A 27,047-nucleotide genomic window follows, 5' to 3' on the forward strand; every position below is an offset into this window, starting at 1 on the left:
ATATATGTATATTGTACAAAATATATGTGTATAAAAATCACTATCTTATCATTTCTGAATGCCTTAGCAGTTTTTAAGGGGTGTTGTTAGTTGTTAGTATGCAAAAATATGGGACATACCAGTTTGCCATGGCCCTAGGTAATTTCTCCCCCATGGATTTATAATGTCATACAGTTGTCACTGCACTAATGAACGCAGGCTTTATATTACCATAGTAATCACTGGGTGTAAGATACTATAATTCACAGTGTGGAAATGGCTTATATAGGAAAAGGAAGAATAGTAAAACTCTGCTGGTATGAATTGTGTTACAGTTCTTGTTTTGGAGAGTACTACTCACTGATCCTGTTAGCCACGTCTGCATTTGAATCAGCAATGGTCAACGTGGAAAACAGCAGAATCTTTATGTAATTTTTGGATATCAGTAAAAATTTCCATTTAGAATAGCCCAAAGTTATCCTCAAAAGTTAGCATTATGAAAATCTGTAAAAAGTTGACTGAAATCTAAAGGAAAACAACCTTTGCAAGACACATTCAATGAATGTTTAATTTTAATAGATACTTTTGAACTGTTTTGCTGAAAGCAGAGTTTCGGAAATGCAAAGTTATGTTAATCATAATAAAACAAAATTGGGCCAGATTTCAAAATGTGTGTTTGTGTGTGTGTGTGTGTATTCAGTCCTTGCAGAAAACTATGTTCTCTTCTACTATAATCAATTTCAGTGTTAAAATTCCTTATTCTGTTTAACAATTGAGTACATTTAAGAATATATATATATATTATATATATATATACACACACACACACATACACATACATACACACACATCTCCAAATAGTTCAAAACTGACAAAACCGTGAAATAGAAACATGTATGTTTTCACAAAAATAAGAACAAAGATTTGTTATAATAACAATTGTTGATAAGAGGTAATCAGGAAACATATACAATGCAACCCTATGCACATTTCTTTGAGAGTAAGGAAATATGTTTAGAATTGGTGGTTTGTAGCGTTTTACAGTTAATTGATTGTTTTCTTCAGATGAACCCCTGGAATTCCCAGTATTATGCTGATTGTCGTTTTCATAACAATGATGCTACAACCTACAGCAAAGCAATGTTTCTGTTTAAAAGTATAGGAAAAGAAAGTAAACAGATTTATAGATTTCAGGGGGTTTGTGTTAGCAGTCTCTGTTCCATGAAGTGATAACTGCAGGTCACCTCTGATATAAGAATTTCCTCAGACTGAAGATGCCTTACAGATTACCAGTTAACATGCAATATCTATTTTATAACTGTAAAACAATTATAGTACAGAAATACATAGTATCTTACTAATGCCAGTATTTGATATACAAGTAGGCAGTTAATTGATACTATTTGCCAACATTTATGAAGACTTCATAATGGATTCCTATAATTGCAGTATTAATGCCTTGTAACTAGTGTTGAATAAACTCCGACTACAAAAAGTTTAAAGATTTGGATTTTACTTATAAAATTCAACAGGTTATGGATCTGAAGATGCTTTTTCTCCAAAGGCTTTTCAGAATTGATGTTCAGAATAATCTATAATGAATAGAGTAAAAAAGTAAGTAATGAAAATACTGTGTGTGTGTGTGTGTGTTTTGTTTTACCTTATGGCAGATTGCTGCGAATATGATTTACAGAGAGGATTTCTGCTTATTTGAATCATTTGGAAGGATATTTCTTCAATCTCTGCTAAGCAGGTTGGATAACCCAAGGAAACACATTTTCTCTGCTTGCCAGAAGAGAGAGCTTCACGTGCTTGAAATCAGTCCTTCAGCTCTTAGGACAACAGATGAAACAGATCCGATATATTTTAATAATGGATAAAACACACCACTTTTCTATGTTAAATGTTCAAACAGCTGCAACTATTAAAGACCCGGGAAGCTGAAGTTTAGAAAAGGGAAAAACAAGCCATCTTTCTTTGTGCTCAGTATGCAAATATACGTAGGGGGAAGAAAGAACAGTTTTCTTCAGGTAACAATTTCCAAGAAAGACGTGGAGGGGCGCACCTCTGGTTTGCTGTTAATTTGAGCCCAAGTACTTGTCCGCTTGCTTTTGCCCCGGTTTTAGGAGAGACATTTGCCTTCCAGCAACTCCGAGCGGGCTGCGTTCTCTTCCGCGGAGGCGCGCCGCGTCGCTGGAGTTGGCCCCTTGGCTTGTTCCCCGATGAGATTCAGTTGGGAACCAACTGGGAAATAACGCAACTCGACCGCCGAAAGGGGGACTACAGTTTTACGCGCGTCAGAGGAGCTTCAGAGAGGAACCCGGACGCAAATGGCAGGGGCTGGGCAGGTTTGTGTCGCGCGCGCCTACCTTTTCCCCTGTCAATGCCAGCCTTGCCTTAGTGACACGCCCGAGAAGGAAAGCGCGCCGTGCCCGGCCCCTTTCCTTCTCGTGGGGGTGCTGAAAAGCCCGTCGCTCGGCTGGGTAGCGGACCGCCCCGCGCCCAAATGGAGTAGGCCAGGCTGTTCGGCGGAACTTTCGCTCCCTCCTGCCCCGTGCGGCGCCCCCGGAGAGGCAGGCGGTGGGCTGCTCCGGTAGGGAAGACGGGCTGGTTTTCTTTGCGTCTCCTCCTGGTGGCGCCGACCTTGCCCCGAATGCCTTAAGGTCGGCGAGGCGGGAGCGGGTGGGAGAGTAATGAAGAGGGTAGTGGGCACGGGGCGGGGGGCGGTGGAAACGGGGTTCAGATCCAGCTGATGCTTTTTTGTCTTCCTGTTGTGCCTCTGGGAGAGAGCCGGCGCGGGTAATGCTGCGGCTTTCGGACCCAACGGCGCTTAAGGGGAGGACCCGCGCCTGCACCCTGATTTGGACCAAACACTTAGTGGAAGGCAGCAGCTGAGAGTGTGGAGGGGAACCTTTGGATAAACGTCAATGGCGGAGTTTCTTTGGTTAACTGTGGCTGTAGGTTGTAGGGTGTTTTGCTTGGAATGGGAAAGTTAATCCTATCAGGTTTCCATGGGACTTACTGTCCAGAAAGTGTACGCGCAGGACTACAGTCTCGTGCGGCAAAATGTTGGGAGGAAGCGTGCGGGTGGTCTCGCCTTTGCAAAGTCACAAAACCTTCCGATTGAAATTATGGCGGGAAGGTTTCCCTCAAAGTGGACCTGAGGGCAGAAATTACGCACTGCAGTCAAGCGTGACACAAAAAAGCCGGGAAAACCTTTTGGGCAGAATCTGAGAGGCTTCCCAGGCGTCGAGGGCTGGGCTTTCATCCTCGTGCGGGAGTGTCCCTTTTGTTGCTTTTCCCCACCGCTCCTCGCCTTGTACAGCTGGCAAGCCCACTGGTTGCTGTAGTTTAGGTTGGAGGAGAGCTGGCGCGGCGAGGCGAGAAAGGAGGTGGCTTTGAAGCGCGAAGCTCCGCCACTGGGTGTTTTCTGCGACCGCGGCTGCAGATTAGAAGCACTGCGGTGATTTCCCCCCTTTCCCGTCTCCCCTTTACAGATGGAAGAATATTTATATTGCTGAGAAGAAACAGAAGGACGGGGTGGTGGGTGAGCGCGCGGGTTGTTGTTTCTTTTTTTTAAAACGCCGAGAGAACTGGGGGAGAAAGCGGTGTTCTCTTATTCCCGTGAAAACGGGGAAGTACAGAAATTAGAAGTCTGAAGAGATTCCCAAGGCGGGAAGATTGCCTGCACTTCACACTCCCGGAACCGGGTGGGGTGGGGTGGCGGCGTCGGCGTCCGAATGACCATCCGGCTTCTGTTTCCTTGCCTCCCCGGCGCCCTCCTGTGACTCTTACAAACGTCCTACCTCAAACTCCCGCGGAAAGGGCGGGAGAGAGGCTCGATGGCCAACCCCAAGGAAGAGCTCTTAGCCCGCCCCTCGGCCCCTCTGACTGCAGCGGGAGGGGAAAAGCCCGCTTCAGGTCCAGCCAGTTTCACTCCCCTGGCTGGAGAAGGAGTGGCGGCAGCCGCGGGGCTCCCACTGGAAGCGACTGGGCTGCTGGCAGCTCCTCCCGCGCCCTCGTAGCGGCGGCGGCGGCTACGCGAAAGGGACAGTTTCCTGCAGCACCGTCTCCAACGCAACAAAGCGGCTCCTCCAATCTCCTCCTTTCCCTCCCCTCCCCTGCTCCATCTTCCTTTTACTTCGTGCCGCCGCCGCCTCTTCTCCCCTCCGCATCTTCTATCAACCTCTCGAGTCCCCGCGGGCGGGAAGGAGGGGAGAAAAGCGAGCAAAGCAGCAGAGAGAGATGTTGGAGCAATAGCAGTTCCCTGGATTGCCTACTCCGACGGCAGCGGGAAGCGACTTTACGCCCCTTCCTCCATCCTGCTACCTTCCAGCTCCAAAGGCGCCACCGGTCGGCGTCGCTGGCAGCAGGGATCGGTTCCTCCTGGCCCCCTTTTATTCTGTGGCCCTACGGTCAGCCGCAGCAGGAGGAAGAGTCGCCGCCGGTGGCGGCCGCCCGAGAGGCAGGGCCAGGGTGTTCCAAGCAGCGGCAGCAACAAAGGCATCTTCCCTTTCCCTCCCGCCCCTGCTCCCCTCTTGCTAGGGCCAGCCATGGAAGATGGATCTTCGTCGGCCAGCTGCTTCAGACGGTTTACCGAGTGCTTCTTGAGCGCAAGTAGGTGTCGGGGCTGATGGGGGAGGGGCGAGGAGCGGTGGCTGGGTGCAGGAGGGGTGCTTTTGTAGCGCATTTCTTTTTTCTTTCTTTTTGCCCGAGAGAGGAGCAGCAGCGCGGGTTGGGTTGGGAAGTCCTCAGGCAAACCAGCATCTTGAAAATGAATGTGTGCGTTTGTGTGTGTCCCACCTATCTACCGAGGGAAGGAGATAGCAGCGAAGAAAACTTGCTCATCTGGAAGATAGGGGGAGAAAGAATGGACTTCGGTCGCAGGACGATTGGAGTTAAACTAGAAGTAAGATGCCGAAGTTCCTTTTGGAAAGGAGTTTCTCTCGCTGCAGACTTTCCATGTAAGGCTGGGTAAGAATTAGCTTCTGGATGCTTTAGCATAGAACGCCTCTGCTTCAGAGCGCATTTACTTCCTAAGAAATACTGTGTGGCTCGCCACAGCTGCTTTCTGGGACACAACACGCTAGAATTCAGAACTTTTCCTGATGAAAAATATAGAGAGTAGAGAAGGCACAGAAAACTGCTTATCATGCCAGGGAAGGATTTTTTTTTTTTAAGCTGTCTCTCTCTGAAACATGAAAGTCCTGTATATCTGTTTTGGCCAGTTCTTTCTCCATTTGTTCCCAAGTGAAATGTACATATTGCTGATTGAATGGCACAGAATAGATGACACTTGCTGTTTTGACTAAAACAATTCAAAGAAACAAAACAAACCCCAAGTATGTTTTATCAAGCTTTTAAGCCCACAGGCTTTAGTAGTTAATAAAAAAGAAACAAGGGAACATGTTTATTGTTAGTAACTTGCTAGCAATGAAATGACTCAAACTATAACCATTCATTGTTACCAGAGAAATAGAAAGGGAGCCCCTTAACTCAGGAACAGACTGAATAATTAGGGCATGTCTCAATAGGGTGCATATACTTTATACAGGAAAAAAAAATTAAATTCATCCACATGATTCTAATCATTTACATATTTTTTCCAACCATTCAGTTTGTGCTTCTGCGTTAATTGGTGTGTTTGTCAGAAAAGAATTAAAAAGTTCTTGGCACCTCTTATGAATCTAAAATAAATAAGTTAACTATTGAATTATCTTTGTTCTGTGGAGTAATTGCACCCAGCATGTTACTAATGTTATAGTGATTGACCATTTCTGTAGATCTCCTTCATTTTATAGAATACAACCAAAGCACTTGCAGACTGCCTCTTTTTAAGTTTCTTTTCTAACTCAGTGTGTGTTCCAATTATACAAGTGTCCATTGACCAATTTCGGGAGAAATAGACTTCATGAAGAGGAGGATTATTTTGTTTTTAAACTCTCATATATGTGTGTGTGTGTGTATGAAATATATAGCAAATACTTTGCACAAGGAAGAAGTTCAGAAGAAATAACAACATGTACATTTGTCCTAAAGTTGCAGTAAATTATAATGGGGAGCATAAGCATCTCTGGTCAAATTGTGTGTTTCAAGAATCCCTGTGTGAAGAGAAACTGACATGGTATAAAGTTCAGTACAACATCTTCCTGCACATTTGAATGCGTACTTCTTACTTAAGTGCAGTTGTTTACAAATCTAAATAAATAAATAAAAAAACCCCCACAGTGACTAGCAGGTGCAAAAGTTTGGACACTCTTCTAGTAAGTATTCTGTAACACTTCCTTTGGGCAGAAATAACAGCTTCCAAACATTTCCCCTAACCAGCTAAGATTTTTATTCTTTTGGATTTTTTCCCACTCTTCCTTGCAGAACTCTTCTAGCTCAAAAATATGTTTAGGTCTCCTTGTATACATTGTTGTTTGAAACCTCACAGATTTTCAGTAATAAGCCTGAGGACAGTAAAGGCATTTCTAAAATCTTTATATTTCTTTCTTGTAATTACTTCATGTATGATTTGGAGGGATGTTTTGAATTGTGGTCTTGCTGAAATGTCCAGTCTTTTTTTCAGCTTTGATTAATTTCATTGACTGTTGGGATATTAGTTTCTAGAGCATGTTGATATTTAGTTGAATACATTCTACCTTTCATATACACAATATTTCCTATGCCACTGGCACACAACCCCAAAGCATAATAGAGCCACACCCATGCTTGACAGTTGACCAGTTGCTCTTTTCTTCAAACACTTCATTCTTTTTCTCCAAATGCATTTTGTATGGTAGCGGCCAAACAGTTCAATTTTTGTTTCATCAGTCCAAAGCACTTTATTAAAAAATGTTGCAGACTTATCAAGCTGCTGTTCTGTATGGTTTATTAAATGACTTTTGTAATGAGTTTAGAGAAAAAATGTCCTTCTGATAACTCTCCCATGAAGATCAGTTTTTTGTATAAGTAATGCTATAGGTTCTTCATCCTCTTCTATTTCCCCCCTTAATAGTAAATAATGAAAGATTTGATTAGAACAGGCTTAGTTAAGTCAGAAGTACTATTGGAGATCCTTTACTTGGAAGAGATGCCAGGGGAGCATTTTGGTGGGATGCTGACTATTGAGCTGATAAACTGGCTCTTCTTTATATTTTCTAAAGGAGGCATATTTTCTTCCCAAGTAAGCAGAGGAGGAGGCACATGCCTTACTTCAGGAATATTGAGTATGCAGAGTACCAAAGACCCCCTATCAGTATTAAGGTAGTCAAGTCAAATTATCTCAATCAAGTCAAGCCAAATTATCCCAGAGTCACTGGTAGTTGGGCAGCATATACATTAAAAAAATAATAATAATACTCAACAGAAAGCAGGATTAGAAACCAGAGTAGGTGGAAACAGAAATTTCCAAACAGAAGGAAAGTATCCAGGAGAGTTGGATTCTAAGACAAAGTTCTAAGGGTTAAATTGGGGAGGTCCAGTATGGCTAGAGATTCTGGGATACAGAGCGAGGTAAGAGACTGACAGAGTTCCAGCACTGAGACTTAGGGAAATTTATTGACAGCCTTCAGACCTAGGCAGAATTTGTTTTCACAAGTAGTGTTGTAATCCTGAGTGAAATTTTATGCCCAAATCTAGTGCTATATTTTTGGTCTGGACTCTCTGTCATTTGAATATCCTGGAACTGTGAAATGTTGACAGCTTCTTTTTCTGATTCTGGTTAAAGCTGTGGATGTGTAAATATTTGGATCTTGAACTTTGCTTTGAGAGGATACAGGACTTCCAGAATCAGGTTTAGAGCTCGAGGAGCTAGCTGCTGCTGTTCACTAATAAATCTGAAATCTCTTTCCCTGATGATAGTTTTTGGAGGCTGGGGGATGCACGACAGGAGATATTTGTTCAGACACAAATAAGACCTGCAGTGAGAACTATTTAATAAGGTATTGCTTTTTAGAAAATAGCATCAGGAACATGGATGATTTTTCAGAGCATGAAAAAGAGATGCAAATACGTTTTTAGAAGATAACTTACTAATTTTTATTGTATGGCTACCACATAGTTCTACTTATATCACCATCCACGATTTTGTATACTTGTTTTTTTTTCCTGCAACGTAAGTGACATGAATATTTTGCTATTTCCTATGGTAATGTATTTTTTAATATCTAGCTGTTAGATACTAGTATCAAAAGTTCTGATTTTACATTACCTACAAATTGGTGAGGGAATATTAAAGTTTTAATAAGACTTCCCATTAACTACAGTCTCTTTTCTTCTGCTAGGCTTAAGGTATGGTTGGCTGCATTCACATTAAACTTGAAAGATTTCTAGTTAGTTCCATAAACATTTAAATGTAGCGTTCCTTTAAGTGTTGTTGGAACAGTCTTGGCTTAATTTGATGTCTAGCCACTACTTTTAGAAACATTTATGGAGATTTCATAACTGGATTATTATGCTGAAACAATTATGGTCTCCCCTGATTCAAGCATTAATCTCTGTATATGTTAAAGGAAGTTGCAAGATTTACTTAAGCCAAATAAGCTTCCAGTCTCATATTTCAGAAGTAGGTAAGAAGCAATCAAGTGTTGTATCTAAAATTAAGGGTACCGATACCTCATTTAAAGGCCCAACTCTTGAAATAGGCTGTTCTGCTCCGAGTTTTCATGCAAGTGTCTACATCCAAAGTGAGATTCAGAAGAAGAGCACCCTCACACAAAGTGATCAAAAACATGAATATTTTTTTTTCAGCAGAATATTAAGAAATGTTCAGGCTAGATATATCTTTAGGGAGGGATGAAATATGCCAGATTTCATTAAAATCCATGTAGGATTTTCAAGTTATATTCCTTTGAATTCTAATTTTTAGGAGTGGCCTTTTCTTTATTGTTCCCAGATAAAACATGACAAAACTTACAGCAGAAATATTCTCACCTGTGATGCATAATCTTCCCAAATTTCAGACAAATGCATTAAAAGCAGGTTTTGCAAAGAGAATATGTCTTCAGAATTCCACAGAAGAAATTAGTTGCTGCCAAGCCCACTCAGATTAATGCTGATCCTCACATGGTCAGCAATTGGTCAGTAAACACATTATGGAGCAAACATATGACTAAAGTACACCAGCAAACACACAGACACATATCTTTTATATGCAGACAAAGTCATAAACAGACAGTAGTGACCCAGCACTACCTTCTGAACACAGTAAAAGTGCAATGACTCCAACTATTTCCCCGCCAAGGCTTGTTGGTGGGTTTTTCTCCTTGGTGAGAAAACCATACCTCCACCAACACTGGCAGGGCAAGCTACTGTATGTAAACAGGGAGCAAACCCCACACTCCCTGGCACTGATGATGTTACCTAGTTGGGTCATGAAACTTCTGCAAGCAAACAGCCAGGCTCAGAGAGCACCAAGGTTCACAGTTCAACCCTGAGCTACAGATATTCTTTTCTATTGGAACCACATATGGGCGTCAAACGCTTCAGAAAGCATGCAAATGGCAGAAATATGCATGTAGGCAAACCTCCACCAAGGAACAACTATTCTTTCCGCATGAATGCCTAAGACAGCATGTCCTGCCCACCACTGTCAGATATAAACCTCTAATAAACTGCACAGCTGGATGGAAAATAGCGCAACAAGGCAGCCGAAAAATGATAAGGCTAATGATCTTGGATGCTCACCTCAGACTAAACAAATACCAGCACACCACAGATAACCTCAAGGAGCAACTGGAACAAACCATGACCCCAGGACAGACAAAAATGCTGACAACCACCACCAAGACTATATATCTAAGATGGGCTGAAAAAAGGAAAACAACTCATTTCAATAATGTTGATGGCACGAAAAAAACTTCTAAAGAATCCAGTAATATTCGCTTGCTGTTTATCTGTCATTAAAGAAAATGAACAGCTTTGTTCTGTTGAAGACCATTTGATCTTTCTGCAAGTGGGTCAAAGATACAGAGCATTGTCTTTATGTCAGTTTTTATATCTCATGTGTTCTTTGAAGAGAAAGCTGTATCAGATGAAATGTATCAGTCACACTCGCAACACACAATTCCTTTGCAGACTGCAGAGCTTTATGGTTAGTGGTTATACACAGTTTTTCTTTATCCTTTCGTAACATTTTAACAAACTTTTATTATTCTCTTTCATACATTTGTTAAACTATGAGAAGCTGCATTGTTGACTTTTAATATAAAGGTATCTATAGCTGAAAGTGGATTGAGTAAGGAACAGTGAAACTAGCCCAAGGCAGCTTTTGGTTGCTGTTGGTTGTTAAAAATTACTTAATTATTCCTTTCCATGTGATGTTCCATGCATGTGAAATGCATTTTACTTTTTTTTACTTGCTGAACCATTCTTTTATTGCTCTGCCTCGGCCTGAAGCAAAACAACAGACCAATCTGCAATGTCAAAAAACATTTGTCCTTGTACTTCGAGCATTGGCAAATTACATTCTTCTTTACAAAAAAGAGAAGCTTTGATTTTTTTTTAATCAATGACTATAATATGTTTGTATTAAATAAGATAAGGTATAATTAGAAGAATATCACAGCTAATGTGAATAAAGAAAACAGTTTCTTAGTTTTGCTAAAAACAGAACAAAACCAAAATAATCATCAGAGCTACATGCTTTTCTCCCAAACTTCTCTTTTAAAGAACTTCTTTCCCATGCTGATTTTAGAAATAATTTTTGCAGGTGTTTCCTTCAATATATTTACTCTATACTATTATATATACTGTAAGTGTATCAAATGAGGATTTTTTAAAATTTCAGCACTGAGAATGATTGTTCCTGATAAGGATTTTAGAGACCCGGCCAGATTTTTCAGGGTCTTAAAACAATCTGAAACAAACATAAGGATTTTAAACATTTGCACATAAAAAGAAAAGACAGTGCTAAATTTCTTTATGTATTAATTAGTACTATATTTTTCTATGATTACTTTTAGATTTTAAGCATTGAAACTATAATATTTTATTTACTGGAAGAATTGTGTTTTTTCTTTCTCTTAATTCTAATATAGTTTTAATCTTGCTTAAAAAATTAATATCAAAAACAAATATGGTGGAGATAATTTCTTTTCTTCTATTGGTGGGAAAATAATTCTTATGGCTAATTTTGGTCATAAAAATGAACTGATTTAAAATATTTTTGTGGTTGCTATTATTAGTAGTGATATAATACACTTATCCAAGAAGTTCAAAATGACATTTATTGAGTTTTACTGTTTTTCAGCCTAAAACACTTCCTCTGACATCTCTCTTGTATCTGGATTGGCAGTGCTGCATGCCTAATAATTTCCCTGTATAAAATCTTGTTTATTTCAAAGGGATTTAGAGAAAATTATTACCGGCTCTGCTTTTCTGCTGTTGATCCCCAGCCCCAATTTTTAATGTTCTGTTTTATATTATTTCTATTATTAAATGATCTCCCTTGAAGTCTTTCCTCACAGAAAGGGGAGTGAAAATGGTAATGTGTGTGTATCTGCATGGATATTTTGCCAATGCTTCTTGCTTATCCTTTAGCACATAGGCATAATGGATGATAGTTCATAGACTTGCAGGTTCTATAAGCTCAAGTAGTCATATAATTAAGATAGGGTATCATTAGTTCAGACCCTGTACAGAATCTGAAAGGGAGGCAGTTCTTCATACTGCTGCAGCCTTTCCAATAGCTATAGAATAGCTCTCCAAAATTCACCCAACATTGTGGTACACAGTCTCAGTCTGACAGTCATCACACCTCATAATTCTGTACGCCTAAAAGTTCTTTGACTTTTTTTAGCAATAAAAACAATAACGATTGATTGTAACTGTTGTGCCCTTTGTTCCACTTCCAGTGCATTGTGAGAAATGACATAATACATTTTTGCCACAATTTTCTGTTTTATGTGATAGTTCACTGTATGCATAAAGAGCAATAAGAAGATCTGATGTAATCACCTGAACTATTTTCTCTTGTGGTGTAATCAGTGCAAACCAGTAGGTCACATCAGTAAATTGCAAGAAAAAAAATGTCAGCAGCAAGTTATGACATCGAACTGTGTTCAAATTCTATTTAGAAAAAAAGTCACAGTTCAGTAAATTCTAGGAACATAATTAGGTAATTCAGTATCCTTGAGTCCTAAAGTTCAGATAAGGAGAATTTTATAAACATCTTAAGTGCATCATACAAAAAGTTGCTTCTCAAATATTGGGGAATTTCAGAAGTTGCTTTGTAATGTAACATTAGGAAGAAGTCCCATTTGGAATAGATGCATCTATGTCTGAAGTCTCTAGATTATGGCATTAGTTTTATGGGATAATAGGCTTATGCCTATAGTAATGTGAAATCCTTGGTTTCTGCCTATTCCTTCTAATTACTTCCCCTTGTTCCTTCTAATCTGAAAAACTGCACTTCAGAATTAGCAGGTTTTTGGTATGACATAGCATGTAGATCTACAGTAGATAAAGAAGAATGGCAAAATTATGTTGTTTCTTGAGGTGTATAAGCTGAAGTTTCATTGGAAAGAAGAATTAGCTGGTGGGTTTCTGTATTCTAACCATGTGGAATGTACATTTACAGTATGGGAAAATTAGTCACCTCTCCCCGCCTTGCCACTGATGCTCCTCAGGGGTTGGAGGCTGAAGTTCTGTAGGAGAGAATCTCAGGACCATTGAGATCACAGTCATAAATAGCACGGAAAGGCTGCACATAGAGAACAGCTTTTCCATTACAGAACTTGAGTCTGATATACAACAGGAGAAGGGCAAAGATAGATTGGAGGTGGTGGGGCCGTCTAGTATGTTCTCCCTCTTTCTTTGCTATGCTTGGTTACAACCCCTAAATGATGATTCTGTTATATATATCGATTGTGTTATTCTTATTTCTATCCATGAAACGAACTAGAACAAAGAACTGATAAATAGGATATTTTTCTTCTGATTTCACTTATTTGCTAAAAAGGCAAATAGGTTTTCAATAATCAAAACCTTTTTTTTTGCAGCCTGCTGACTGGCAGGGTAATTGATTCCGTGTAAATATTCTTTCCAAAGCACACCCTCTTCCAATCTGATAAATAGAATAAATATTTAATCTGTACAAAGAATTCATCTCTCTAAAATATAATCCATCTGTAGAAACTCTGCAGAGACACTGTTTGCTCCTGGTGTCTCTTGATCTAGACTTCAGATTCTTGGAAGATAGCGTGCATTAGGTGGAGGAATATCATCTGGAATATTTCCATTGAGTGTATGTGTATCAAGCCAAAGTCCTTTAATGCATTTTAGGGTTTTGTCCCAAATAAATATAAGAATCATTTATTTCTTACAACAAAAGGATATAGATTTCTATTGCAGTATAAGTTTTGGAAAGATGAGAACTTTGTGTTTGAAATTGGGATGCAGCATTTTGATTAAAGTAATGCAGTAGTTTTTGGTGATTTCTGCAACCTCTGAAGGAGATGGGAGGTCATCCTAATACCATCCTCCCATCTTTCCACCTCCAGCTTGCTTCTATGAACTCTATTCCCATATTTATTCTGAAATGCTATTAACCAATACTGAGAGGCCTGAATAGAGAGAATTCATACCCCTTCACTTCCCCACAAGCCTCTCTGCTATTAACATTTTTATACAGTGACATAACGGGCAAATTAATTTCTGGCTTCATGGTTCAACCACTGGGAAGTTAGGTTCACCTCCTAGTTAATATTCTGATTTGCTGGTTAGACCCATCCTCTAGTTTATAATACATGGCCAATATTTTGTAGCCTTGAATTGACATTAATATGGACTACCTTACCTATTCAACTTGTACGCAGAACACATCATGCGATGTGCTGGGCTTGAGGAATCCAAGGCTGGAGTTAAAATCGCTGGAGGAAACATTAACAATCTCAGATATGCAGATGATACCACTTTGATGGCTGAAAGCGAAGAGGAACTGAGGAGCCTTATGATGAAGGTGAAAGAAGAAAGTGCAAAAGCTGGCTTGCAGCTAAACCTCAATAAACCAAGATTATGGCAACCAGCTTGATTCATAACTGGCAAATAGAGGGAGAAAATGTAGAAGCAGTGAAAGACTTTGTATTTCTAGGTGCGAAGATTACTGCAGATGCTGACTGCAGTCAGGAAATCAGAAGACGCTTAATCCTTGGGAGAAGAGCAATGACAAATCTCGATAAAATAGTTAAGAGCAGAGACATCACACTGACAACAAAGGTCCGCATAGTTAAAGCAATGATGTTCCCCATAGTAACATATGGCTGCGAGAGCTGGACCATAAGGAAGGCTGAGCGAAGGAAGATCGATGCTTTTGAACTGTGGTGTTGGAGGAAAATTCTGAGAGTGCCTTGGACTGCAAGCAGATCAAACCAGTCCATCCTCCAGGAAATAAAGCCAGACTGCTCACTTGAGGAAATGATATTAAAGGCAAAACTGAAATGTTTTGGCCACATAATGAGAAGACAGGACACCCTGGAGAAGATGCTGATGCTAGGGAGAGTGGAAGGCAAAAGGAAGAGGGGCTGACCAAGGGCAAGATGGATAGATGATATTCTAGAGGTGACGGACCTGTCCCTGGGGGAGCTGGGGGTGTTGACGACCGACAGGAAGCTCTGGCGTGGGCTGGTCCATGAAGTCACGAAGAGTTGGAAGCGACTAAATGAATAAACAACAAATGTTTATATCTATATTTCTAATTTCTAAACATATCTATTCATCTATCATACATACATAACCCTCAGGTCAAAACAGTGAATTTTACATAAATATTTTTGTTTTCACTGGTCCAGTAAAATTGCAATAAAAAAAAACCTGTAAGTAAGAGAAATGGTTGTATTGAACATGTTCTTCATCCTTTTCTGGTGACTGTGTCTATGGTATGATTTGTATGATATGATACCTTTATCTTAGATATGAGTATGATAGTGCTTTTAATAGTAATGATTTTATTTTGTCTATCTTGTTAATTGTTATTTTAAAGTATTCTAATTGTTCTCAATGTAATGTTTAACTCTTTTATTGCATCTTTAAGTTTAGGTAACATTCTTGTTACAGTGTTGATGCTAAATCAGATTGGATTAATTCTACTTGAAAGCCAGGATGCTGATTTCCAAGTGATTATATAAACAGTTATGGTTATTGAAATAGTACTGTACCTTTGGACATCAGTGCATAGCTGAAACACATTTGATGTTTGTAAATAACAAACATTTCATTCTTACTTCTTGATGTTTGTCATTTACAAAGCTTTTCTTCTTTACTGTTGGTAGAGATGGACCAAGTATGCCTTTAATTTTTAAGGCTATAAAATTGGTTACTTATGAATTTGTAGAAAAATGGAGACAGCTTTGACTCTGAAAGGGACTGCACAGGCTGTTTTCCATAGTTTTTCAATTATTCCTTGATTCTTAAGCACCCTCACTAATTTTGTGAGGATTTTGTGACCACCTTCAGGACAGGCTTTTAGAGATTGAGTTGGGGGGTGGGGTGGGGCTGCATTAAGTAGGAATCAACAAGCCTTGGCCATTTGATATATTTCACTGCTTGGCATCTGAATAGAACTTTTGTCCTTAATTGGAAGTATAATCCTAAACTGGAGGTCATGCAATTCACATGTGTCACAAATGCCTAGAATGGTTGAGAAGCAAGGGATGGTAATTACCAGCCAGAACTCTATTCCTCTCTAACATGGAAAGCAAACACCTACAGGGTATAATCAAAAAGGCTTTAGATATTGATAATATACTGCATATTCATTGACTAGATTTTTAAATTGTGTGATTTTTGGCAGTTTTTAAATTCACTAACAATCTGACTTAAGACACTGGAATTTCCCCTTCCATGTCTTTACACCTTTACAGCCTTGAAGGGATGGAGGGGTCCTCCATTGCCAGAAATGCCCAAGTTTGAATTCTAATTTCATATACCTGTCAGCTGGAACAAAAATATTAAATAATTATTCTTTGTTCTATATTGGTCTTAATTAATTGGATTAATTAATTGGATTAAATCAATTAATCTTACTAATCTTGCTGTTATGTATGCTAAGTTGTATTTGTGAAGTTCCCAATGGGAAGGGCAGGTATGCCTGGATGGTAAGGAGAAAAGGATCTTTTTGGAGTCAACCCTCATCACTAAGTGTAAATATCTAAACCAACTCTATTATCACCTTCTTAAAAATGATTTAAATAATTACTTTTATAATTAATTAATTCAATTTATATAGCTGCCCACTTGACATGTGACTCAGGACAATGTACACAATGCAAAATAACAAATAGCAACCAGCAAAACAACAAAACAAAAATGGTACCAGAGGCAGCTCAGATAACCAGAAACAAGATGTTTTTTTATGAGATGGTCTCATAAAAACTCCTGATCAAATGCCTGGAGGAAAAGCCAGATCAGAGCCTTTCAGAAGGCAGGCAGAATCAGGGCCATCTGGATCTCAGAGGGAATGCTGTTCCAGTGACTGAGAACGTATGTTTCTTGAGTCCCACCAGATGACATTGCCTAAGAGACAAGACCCACAACAAACCAACTCTGCAATATCTTATCAGACAAGCAGAGCTAATTGGAGACAGGTGTTTCTGAAATTACCAGGCCCTATGTCATGAAGGGCTTTATAGATGATAACTAGCACTTTGAATTGCTCCAGGAAGCTCCTGGCAACCAGTGCAGTTTGTAACGTAATGATGTTACTTGAGCATACAAGTTGCACCCATAAGTACCCATTTTGCATTCTGGACTATGTGAACTATCCAAGTGGTTTTAGGGCAGCCTCATATAGAGTGTGCTGCAGTGATCCAGACAAGAAGTGACCAAGGCATGAGTGACCATGAGTAGGGCCTCTGGGTCCATAAATTGGTACAGTTGGTGCAAAGGTGATGTTCAAGCAGGAACCCTGAGTCTAGGAGGATCCTAATCTGCACATTGGGTTTGTCTGGGACAGTGCAATCCCATCTAGAACTAAGGATGGAGAATCTCCAGATCCAGGCAATCTGCAAATCCACAGCCATTTGGTTTTGCTAGGATTGAGTCTAAATCTGGTGTTTCCCCCCTAGATCCCCACATAGAATGTAAGTTAACATAAAACTGTATACATTTCACAAGACAGTAGAAACAGAAAAACAGAAAAGTGGCGGATGACTAATGCTTAAGCAGCTAATGGTTACATATTACTTAGAACAGATTAATTAAGGTATATGTTAGGGTTTATCATTGGAAATCTATTTTATGAATCATTAATGCTGTCCCTGGTAAATTCACTTCATGTTTAAGTTCTTTGTAAACACTACCAGATGTAAATGTGTTTAACCGTAAACCAGATTAGGCTACCATGCTGGCAGTACAAATCCTGAAGCTGCAATCATACATCACTTTGAGCTATGATTTGCTAAGCAAGTCAGAGACAATGGTACCTGGGTTCACACTGAATGCTAAACCATAATGTCTGGTTTTTGGTTTAAAATTATGTTTATCTATTATAGCTTGGTGTTCTGTGTGAACCAGATATAGGGTTAGAGTCAAGCCAATATAGTTTCAATGAACTATGATTAAAATCTTGGTTTATTGAAGTGGATGAACCCAGGCAGTCAGATGAGCAAATAATCATGGCTTGTTTAATCTCTTTCTGGTTTGTTTTCTTCTCCTTTCCTACTTCAGTGAGCTAGTTAGAGACTTGGATGGGGCATAAAATCAAACCAGACATAAAATAGCATAATCTATGAATGGGGATGATTGTTTATGGTTTTCTAAGTCACTATTGCTATTAAAAAAGGCTTTCAACACTCAGGACTCTAAACAAACCATGGTTTATACACTGACTCAGTTCAATATAATGCTAAGTCAAAAACAAAGCACAGTACATCTTAGAATGATGTATAATACAAACTGTCAAGTAAGTTTGTGTTTTATTTTACTAACATATAATTTTTACAAAGTAACTCTGAATAATTGATTTAAGTAGAAAAGTGGCACATAAATAGCATATATAAAATAAAACTAAATGTTTTAGTTCATTTTGACATTTTTAATTTTCAAAATTTATTAAAATTCTAGATTACAAAAACACACACAATGCTCCTCTGAGTTCTTTCAATGTCTATTCCAATTTATAACCAAAGAATGACCATTTCTTCAATATTTCATTCCAAGTCTAGTTTCCCTTTTCAAACATAGACATCCATTAATCTAGTCAAGTTGTCCAATTAGCCTTGGAACTGATCCATAATATTTAAGCTTTTAATAGGCTTTTGGTTTTTGGCAAAAAAAAAAAAGTTTTGATGCCCTTAACAGATTTGCAAGCAGGTCTTCTTATTGCCTGTGTAATGTTAAGAAACATATGTATTTCTTAAACAATGTTATACAAAGGGCAGAAAAAGAGTAAGCGGTAATGAAAAAAGATCAAAGACTTGATATAAAAAAGAAAGGGAAATATAGCAAAATCTAGATCATAACAATGCTATTCAGTATACAGAATATTTCCATACCTTTCTACACTTGCAAACAATCCTTGTTTCCACTACATCTGTACACAGATTTGTAAATTGTCTTTTGTTCTTTCAACTTCACATCTCTTTTCTTGAGGATCTCATAAAGTCCATCCAAGCACAATGTTCAGTCTTCCCCTTTTGCTTTAACCCATTCACTCCTCCTTCATAATTTTTCAGTAATTTATTCCTGATTCATTCTCTCTATACGACCAAACCACCTGAACATACTCCATTCATAGTAGTCACTTTCCTATTCAATCCACATTCATTCAGCATCTACAATATGTATTCTTGGCCCTTTGGTGTTACTTCACACCCTTCTTAAGTACCATTCTTAAGTAGGTCTTCCATTATCATCATCATCTGGAAGATAACATGGACCTATCACCCCATGTATGAATTCCTATTTTTGTTCACACCCATAACACTCTAGATGACATCAATTCATACACTCTAGCATGTATTTTATTTATTTATTTAATTTTTATCCTGCCTTCATTATTTTTATAAATAACTCATGGCAGCGAACATACCTAATACTCCTTCCTCCTCCTATTTTCTCCACAACAACCACCCTGTGAGGTGAGTTGGGCTGAGAGAGAGTGACTGGCCCAAGGTCATCCAGCCAGCTTAGGCATGAAATTAGGTCTTTAATTTAGGTCTTTAACAATTTTAATCATATTGAATTGAATCATATCATATTATACCTGTTTTATAATAAGGTAAAATTAGGAATATCACAAAAGCTTTATTTTCAGTTATATACCAGTCAAAGCCATGATAATACACAATTTATTTTTGCCAAAAATTATTAACCATGGAGTAATACCAGCACATCAAAGTTAATGTGATGTAAATATATTTCTCTTGATAGTCTATTGTGCAGGTCATAAATCCACCCTTCTTTCTGCTTCATATGTTGTACCTCTTGTTCCTACCACACTGGATGATCTAAGAACAGAGCAGGAAAATTGAGAATCATGCCTTTGCGTATGGAGACTAACAGAGGAATGGAACCACATTCTAGAATTTTGCAAACAAGATTTTGTACAAGGATTCAGTTTCCAAGCACATTTTTGTACCTGCAGATGTGCACTTGTAGGAACAGAATTATGCCCCTGAAGAACCAACCTTTTTTTCACTAAGACATCTCTTTCTGTAACAATGCAGATCTTTTTGTAGCATACTATGTATGAGATGGGTGGCCATATAAATTTGAAAAATAAATCAGTCTTGGTATTTCTTTTATGTTCTCAAAAAATGAATACATTTGTATTTCCTTTATCCTTTCTGCAATTTTCTCTGCAACTCCATCATCAAATGCAATAACAGTAGTTGCAAGATGACTTCTATCTTGTTTGCTGTATTTAGTTTTGTGATTGCAACTGAAATATCAAAAGTTCTGTGACAGCAAAGGTAGACTTGAAAAATAAAAACAGCTTTATATTTAAGCCAGAACATTGAGGTTAGGCAGGAACTGGAAGAAAACTGAATCTTGAGAAGATAACTGGGTCTATTTGATGAAGTATCTATAATTTTTTTCAGTTGTCTTTAATTCATCTTTCTCTTTGTTTATTTTTAATACTTTGATTACTTTCTTTTGAAGCATATTTTTCTTGTTGCAGAATCAGGTTTGGGAAAAAGCAAAATATATACATATTTGAGGATACACATGAGTGTGATTGTGAAAAAATTCCTATAGTAAAAGTTATTAATGTGAGTAACTATCTGGGAGATTATTTCACGAAGTCACTTTACTATGAAGAGATGCTTCTAAAATCTGATTTACCCCAAATTTTCTCACTGGATTTATGATTCTGCCTCCTTTTGTAGAAGCTAAAATGGGTGAGCACCTGACATTTATCAAAATGTATAGGATTTTAAAACTCTTATTCTAGACCCTGTAGTCTGGCCTAATTCTTAGTTCTTCAGAATTTAGAATTACATGGATCAGGTGGATTTACCATGTCATTGATCTGTGGTGCTTTTGGATATCTATCTATCTATCTATCTATCTGTCATGTTCACCGTTTCAGTGTGCTTGGTACATCGTAACGTTTCACATGTCATTAGCCTGATGCGTGTTTCATCTTTGAAGGGAGGACGGTTCCTGCTTGGGGAATGCTTATCTCTTGGCTGTGGGCTTGGAATGTATTTGGGTTATCTCATGTGTTCAAGGTTGCTTTCCCGGGCTAGAAGGAATGATGGTTACAGGCACCTGGGATGGGTGGTGGTGACTCTACTCGTAGGGAGGCGGGGTTACGTTTGCAGCCGAGGGTTTTTAGTTTGTATTTGGCGCACTTTCTGTCATTCTCAGCTTTCTCTGTATTTGTCCTAAGTTTCCTAATAAATCAGATTTCATTTAGCAACCTCTTGTGAGTCTGAGTATTTGGACCAGGCAACCATTACACTATCTATCTATCTATCTATCTATCTATCTATCTATCTATCTATCTATCTATCTATCTATCTATCTATGCCGTGCAATGGAAACTGCTACATCTTATGCTCCCTAAGAACATGTATCATTTTTGCCATTTGAGAAATAGAAAAAATGAAGTTGAAAATAGAAATCACAAAAACCATAAAAAGAGAAAGTATTCTCTCAAGAATTCACTACATTTTAGGGCTTACTAGAAAATGGATGAACTCTAAAGTAGAACTAAACAATTTTACCCAATTCTGCTTCCACTTCAAAAACTGACGTCAAATCAGCCGTCAATTATAAAATCAGGGGAATGATATTAAAAAAAATCTAAAGACTTTTTTGATTATCAAGCCACTGGGCAGGATTATTGTGACTATTTGCATGATGAGTTGGTTCTATTGGTTTTGAATGTTTAGATTCCCAGTTTACATATGGTTGTACTTTGATTTATGTTTTTTCGTTTTGATTCAGATTATGTTATTAATGCTGTTATATTTATCTTGTCTGTATCTTAAGTTATATATTTGGGAAATTTTCTCTGCGAAGGCTCCAATGTTGTTTGAACTGGATTCGGTGCTTCAAACAATGGTGTGAGAGGGGTGGCTTGGAAGAGAGTCGAGGTTTCCTCACCTACCTAAGCATTTTATTGAAAAAATGAAATTGTAAACAGCCAACATGAACAGAGCAGGCATATTGTGCATAATTTCTCATGATTTCTAGCTTTACGTCCTGGAGAAACTTCAACAAAGTCAGAGCTGTTTCTTTTCTGATGTTTCTGCAAATAGGACTACATAATTATATGCGTGATGAAAGTGGCATAGGTTTTGACATTCTCATCTACACAGCTTGGCTGAATAAGAACTACATTTATCTTGAAATGTAACTGATGTTTTTAAGCTGGAGAGGAATATGAGTGTCCTGCAATGATATAGTAGATCCCTTAAAGTTACTGTCTAACTTTAAGGGATCTACTACTTTACTTTAAGGTGTAAAACGTAAGCAACAAGTCTGTAACAATAATTTTTATTCTGGCACTTGGAAATGTTGTGTTTTCTGTTATGTAATCCTGGCAAGCACAGCAGGAGAAAAAGATAATTAACATTAAAAATACTGCAAAAAATGAAATCTGAATACAAACTGATATGAAGGAAGGTAGAAAACAAAACAAAACAGAAAGAAACAGTGGAAAATTTGCTCAGGTAAACACCGAGTTCCAGAGAAGAGCAAAATAGGATAAGGTATTATATTTTAAAAAGCAGCGTAATGAAATTAAGGGTAACAGTTAAATGGGAAGGACAGGGAATTTATTTAATTTTATTTATTCATTGTAGAAATCAAGGGTATTTTTATGCAAAGATAGACACAAATGTCAAAGACAAAGATCTACTGAAGAAAGATTTAAAGATGCTGTGGATTTCCAGTGAACCAGAGTCAGACATTATAGAAAGTGAAAATACTGTTAATAACAAAGTTGCAATTGATAACATACCAGCAGAACTCATTAAAATCTTACAGGATGATGTGGATAAAGGACTACATGCAGGATGGAAGCAAGTATGGCAGACGCAGCAGTAGTGAAAGGGCTGGAAAATACTCATTTATATTCCAGTACCAAAAAAGAGCGGTGCTGAAGAAGCTCAGACTACCAAACCATTGTACTTACCTCACACAACTACTAAGATGAAGCTTACAGTTTTGCAGTGCATGGAATGAGCTGCTCAATGTACAAGCTGGTTGTAGAAAAGGTAGAGATTACATTACTATCTGATCTATAATGGTAAAGGAAGTAGAGTTTCTACAAGACATCTATTTCTGTTTTATTGATTATAAAAAGGCTTTGACTGTTTAGACCACAACAAATTGTAGACAGCCCTTAAAAACATGGCCATACAGGGCACCTCATCTGCTTATTGAAGAATTTCTATGATAACTAGGAAGCAACAGAACAGAATATGGAGTAACTAAATATTTCAAAACTGGGAAAGGAGTGTGCCAATTTTGTTGTTTTATTCTCACCTATATGGAGCATACAACATGAGAAATGCCAGAAGAGGAAGAAATAGAAATCGGAATAAAATTGCTTGGAGAAACGTCAACCTCAGTTATGCTGATGATACCACTTTGATAGCTGGAAGCAAGGAAGACTTAAGGAATTTCTTGCTGAAGGCAAAAGAAGAAAGTGCAAAAGCCAGGCTGATGCTCAGTATGAAAAAACCAACCAACCAACCAAGATTATGTCAGCAGGCAAAATCAATCCAGTGCAAATAAACAGAGAAGAAGCTGAAGTGGTGAAAAATTTTATTATTCTAGGCTCAGCTTGCTTGCTTGCTTGCTTCATCCATCCATCCATCCATCTATCCATCCATCCATCCATTCATTTAATATCCAGCCTTCCATTCAGGAGCTGAAGGAGGTATACATAATTCTGTCTCCTATTTTTTCCCCACAACAACCTTGTGAAGGAGGACAGTGACTGTAACCATGAAGTGAAGAGACAGATGCTATTTTAGAGACTATAATAGATCGAGATAAAATATTAAATTACAGAGACTGCATTTCACAAGCATACTATGAAATTGTGAGTATCTATTGCCATGGTCATGTTTTTTCAGCAGTATTATATGGCTGTGAAAGCTGGATCATCAGAAAGGATGAAAAAAGAAAAATGGATGAATTCAACATTGCCATTGAATTGTGGTGCTGGGGAAAATTGTTGATAATAGCTTGGCCCATTAAAAAAATTAATACTAGATGAAATACTGGGCACATAATTCAAAGGCAAGAGTCATTGGAAACTTGGAAAAGTAAGTCAAAGGCAATTGAAAAAGAGGCTGATGACAGAAGACAAGATGACTAGATGTTATCACTGATACCATATGGCTGAGCTTACAAGAATTCAAAAAAGCAGTTATTGACAGAGAATCCTGGCAAAATTATGTCTGTTTGGTCACAAAGAATCATGAAATACCAGAGAACCACAAACCCTAAAAAGTTTCCTTATGATGTCTGTTGAAGTAGGACTACACAAGTAAATGCATGCTGAAGCCGGCAACCAAGCATTGCCACTTGCAGGTCCAAGCAGAGATTTCTAACCACACATAAACCTGTAAGCATTTGAAATAATAGGTGTAATTATTTATAAGAGCCATCGTGTTCTTCCTCAATTTCCTTTGAGGATTTTTTTAAAAACAGTGTTCCTGAATTTAATGTTTTTCCCCTGAAGTGTTTTTTTGGAGACAGACATTTTACTTGTATCATTCTAAGATTTCTACTTTTTGTTATTGCAGATACTTGGGAGGGGATAACACAGTCTAAAAATCTTGCAAGACTACTTTAGAATGTTCTGATATTCATAAAAGATGAAGATGTGTACATTTTGTCATAGAGTGATGTCATAGAGAATGAAGGGTATACATTCTAAGAAGAATTGGTTTGTCAGTTAAAGGCAAGGCAGATCTCTGTGTCTGTCATGCAGTGAGAACATGGTTTATTTTACTCAAGCAATTTCTGTCTGTACTGAGCTGGTATTTTAATCAGGTATTAAACATGAATGAAACTTTTAAAGCAAAAACCAAATCATCCACTAGAAGGAATTCAGCCAAAATGCAAGATGCATTATCAACTGAGAATAGAAGCAACTTAAGAAAACTTGCGAATTCTTTTGGTCTGGCAGAGAAAAGATTGGGTGAGCAATTTTCATGTGAAAACTAATACATTTAAAGCCCATGTCTTTTCCCTAAAAGGTTCATAACAGCACACGTAGTTGTATCCATCTGCTTTAATAATCGTAACAACCCTGTAAGGTACGTTAGTCAGAATTAAGTTTCATGATTAATTTGGGATTTGTATCTGACTTACTTTGGTTCTAAACTGATACTGTAACCAACATTCAGTTGTGAAAATAGCTTGAACTAATTACCAGATTTGCTTCTTTCCATCATCAGCTCCTTAGAATGATTTTTCCCTTTTCTGGGCAGATTAGAAAATTATATATTGACATATAGATTTGTATTTCCAAACATTTTAGGGACCTATCCTTAAAAATTACTCAGGCTTCAGCTATTACTTGGTCTGTGGCAATTGCACTGGTTATCAATTTGCTTCTAGATTCAATTCAAGAATGCTGATTTTTATGTTTAATGCAGTCCCCAAACTCTTGTCCATGCTCTGCAAGTTGGTTGATAATGAGGTGGTTCATTGTGTGATCCCCAAATAAAGTATTTTTTTAAATACCTCAAATCTTATGAGATCAAATCCTGAAAGATTTGTTAGCATTCTTATTAATGTCATAAAATTTAGGCATTTAAAAAAATAATTTAAAAAACGGTTACATTTTATTTATTTGTTTGTTCTACTGTATTGTATCCCACTTTTCTTCTAGAAGCTGAAGGTGGCCTACATAACATTCCCTGCCCCAATTTTTTTCTCACAACATCTCTGTGAGGTGGGTTGGGCTAAAAGAGAGTGACTCACCCAAAGTCATCCAGAGAGCTTCCATGGTTGAATGGAGACTTAAGCCCGGTCCTTCCCAGTCCTACACCACCCTCATCCTCCTTTTGAGATCTGTAGATGCAGTTGGGAGGATTATATACACCATGGTGTCTGCAGGTCTCACATTGTCAATGAGCTTACATCTAATTTGCAAAAGCTCTGATGGTCTATATAAAGAAAAGGTTGGGAACTGCCAGTTTAAAGCTTTACAGTGCTGTGACCATCATTTTTCCAGGGCTGTCATTCCCCAGTATGAGCTCTCTTGCCTGTTAAGATCTAGCAAGCAATCTTTGTTGCTCATGTTTCAGCAACAGGCCCATTCAGTAAGCAAGAATAGAGCAGGTTAGAATCCAGGATTCATTTCAGTACTTTGAAATCTCCTTCCAGTAAAGGCAGCTGTTTCTTTCACATTACAAAATTTGATAGCAAGTCCCAACTGTGCAACCTCTTGCAGGTTCTCATTTAGCTGTTCACTAACAAGGTTTCTGAGCAATCTTCAAAGTCAGTACCATGTTCACTTTAGCAATCTAAGCTATGGATTACTTAAATGTGGATAATTATGGCAAGACTGGCCAGAAAGAGTGACAACTGATGTATCTCTCTTTCAGAACTAAGACAAAAGATACTGTACATCAAAAAAAGTACTTGAGCTTCCTATCAGAATTTTATTCTGGGCATGGCAATAAAATTTCTCTCTCGGAATGCAAAGACACAGTCATGAGCTTAGCCACAGAAGATAAAAGGATGAAGCTTAGACAAGCTACTTTTATTGCCGATGCAAAAGATGTTGTTTTGATGATCAGTTACTGCAGAATCTAGAAATTTGACTACAGGTAGTCCTCACCAACCATTTGTTCAGTGACAGTTCAAAGTTATGACAGTGCTGAAAAAGTAACTTTATGGCCCATTTACGACCATTTACAACCTTCACAGTGTCCCTCAGTCATGTGATCACCATTACAGTCAGTATGCATTGTCCTGAAAGATTGGAGAGGAAGAGATTTCAAGAGAGTACTGTAAGCTGTTTGTGTAGCACTCCCGTGGCTCCCAGCCCTGGGTGGCAGTGCAGTCACATTACTTTCAATGTGTACAAGACACTAAGCAGGCACTCCAGCATTCCAAAAGGCAGGGGAGTGGTTGGAAGGCAAAGAAAAGCCGAAGGTGTGAAACTGAGTAGTCTTATCTCTTTCCAGCCGGAAAGCACAGTCACGGTCACGTGATTTCCCACTTAGGGACTGCTTTGCTTAGCGGCAGAGTTACCAGTCCCAATTAGGGTCATTAAGTGAGGACTACCTGTATATTTATATATCAGCTCTACAATTTAAACAGTGTTTCTTTCTCCCAGTTTTATGTGGTAGTAGGCTTTTTTGCTGAGGTAATGGTCTGTGGGAATGACCTTGGGAGACAGGAGGAAGAGCTGCAGCCTAGACAACTGTCATGCAAAAGGTATCTCAGCCCACAGAAGAAGAGGGTGTGGGAAGCATCTGAGAAGGGACCCTCCCTAGTTTTCTGGAAAATTAAAGTGAAAGTTTATTTACTTATTTATTTATTTTAACCCCACCTTTTTATTATTTTTATAAATAACTCAAGGTGGTGAACATACCTAACACTCCTTCCTCCTCCTCTTTTCCCCACCACAACAACCGCCCTGTGAGGTGAGTTGGGCTGAGAGA

The 27,047-nt window shown here is 38.4% G+C and overlaps 1 protein-coding gene across 1 annotated transcript in view; it reads left to right on the top strand.

The window, feature by feature from the left end:
• The first annotated feature begins 4,405 nt into the window (after nucleotides 1–4,405).
• Nucleotides 4,406–27,047, top strand: part of PDE10A (phosphodiesterase 10A) — a 126,348-nt gene continuing 103,706 nt past the window's right edge. Inside the window, exon 1 of the mRNA XM_063307696.1 lies at nucleotides 4,406–4,596. Within this exon, the coding sequence (XP_063163766.1) occupies nucleotides 4,533–4,596 (64 nt within the window). The 5' untranslated portion in view covers nucleotides 4,406–4,532. The remainder of the gene's footprint in view (nucleotides 4,597–27,047) is intronic.

The sequence above is a fragment of the Candoia aspera genome, chromosome 1 (assembly GCF_035149785.1).
Source record: "Candoia aspera isolate rCanAsp1 chromosome 1, rCanAsp1.hap2, whole genome shotgun sequence".
Taxonomy (NCBI): Eukaryota; Metazoa; Chordata; class Lepidosauria; order Squamata; family Boidae; genus Candoia; species Candoia aspera.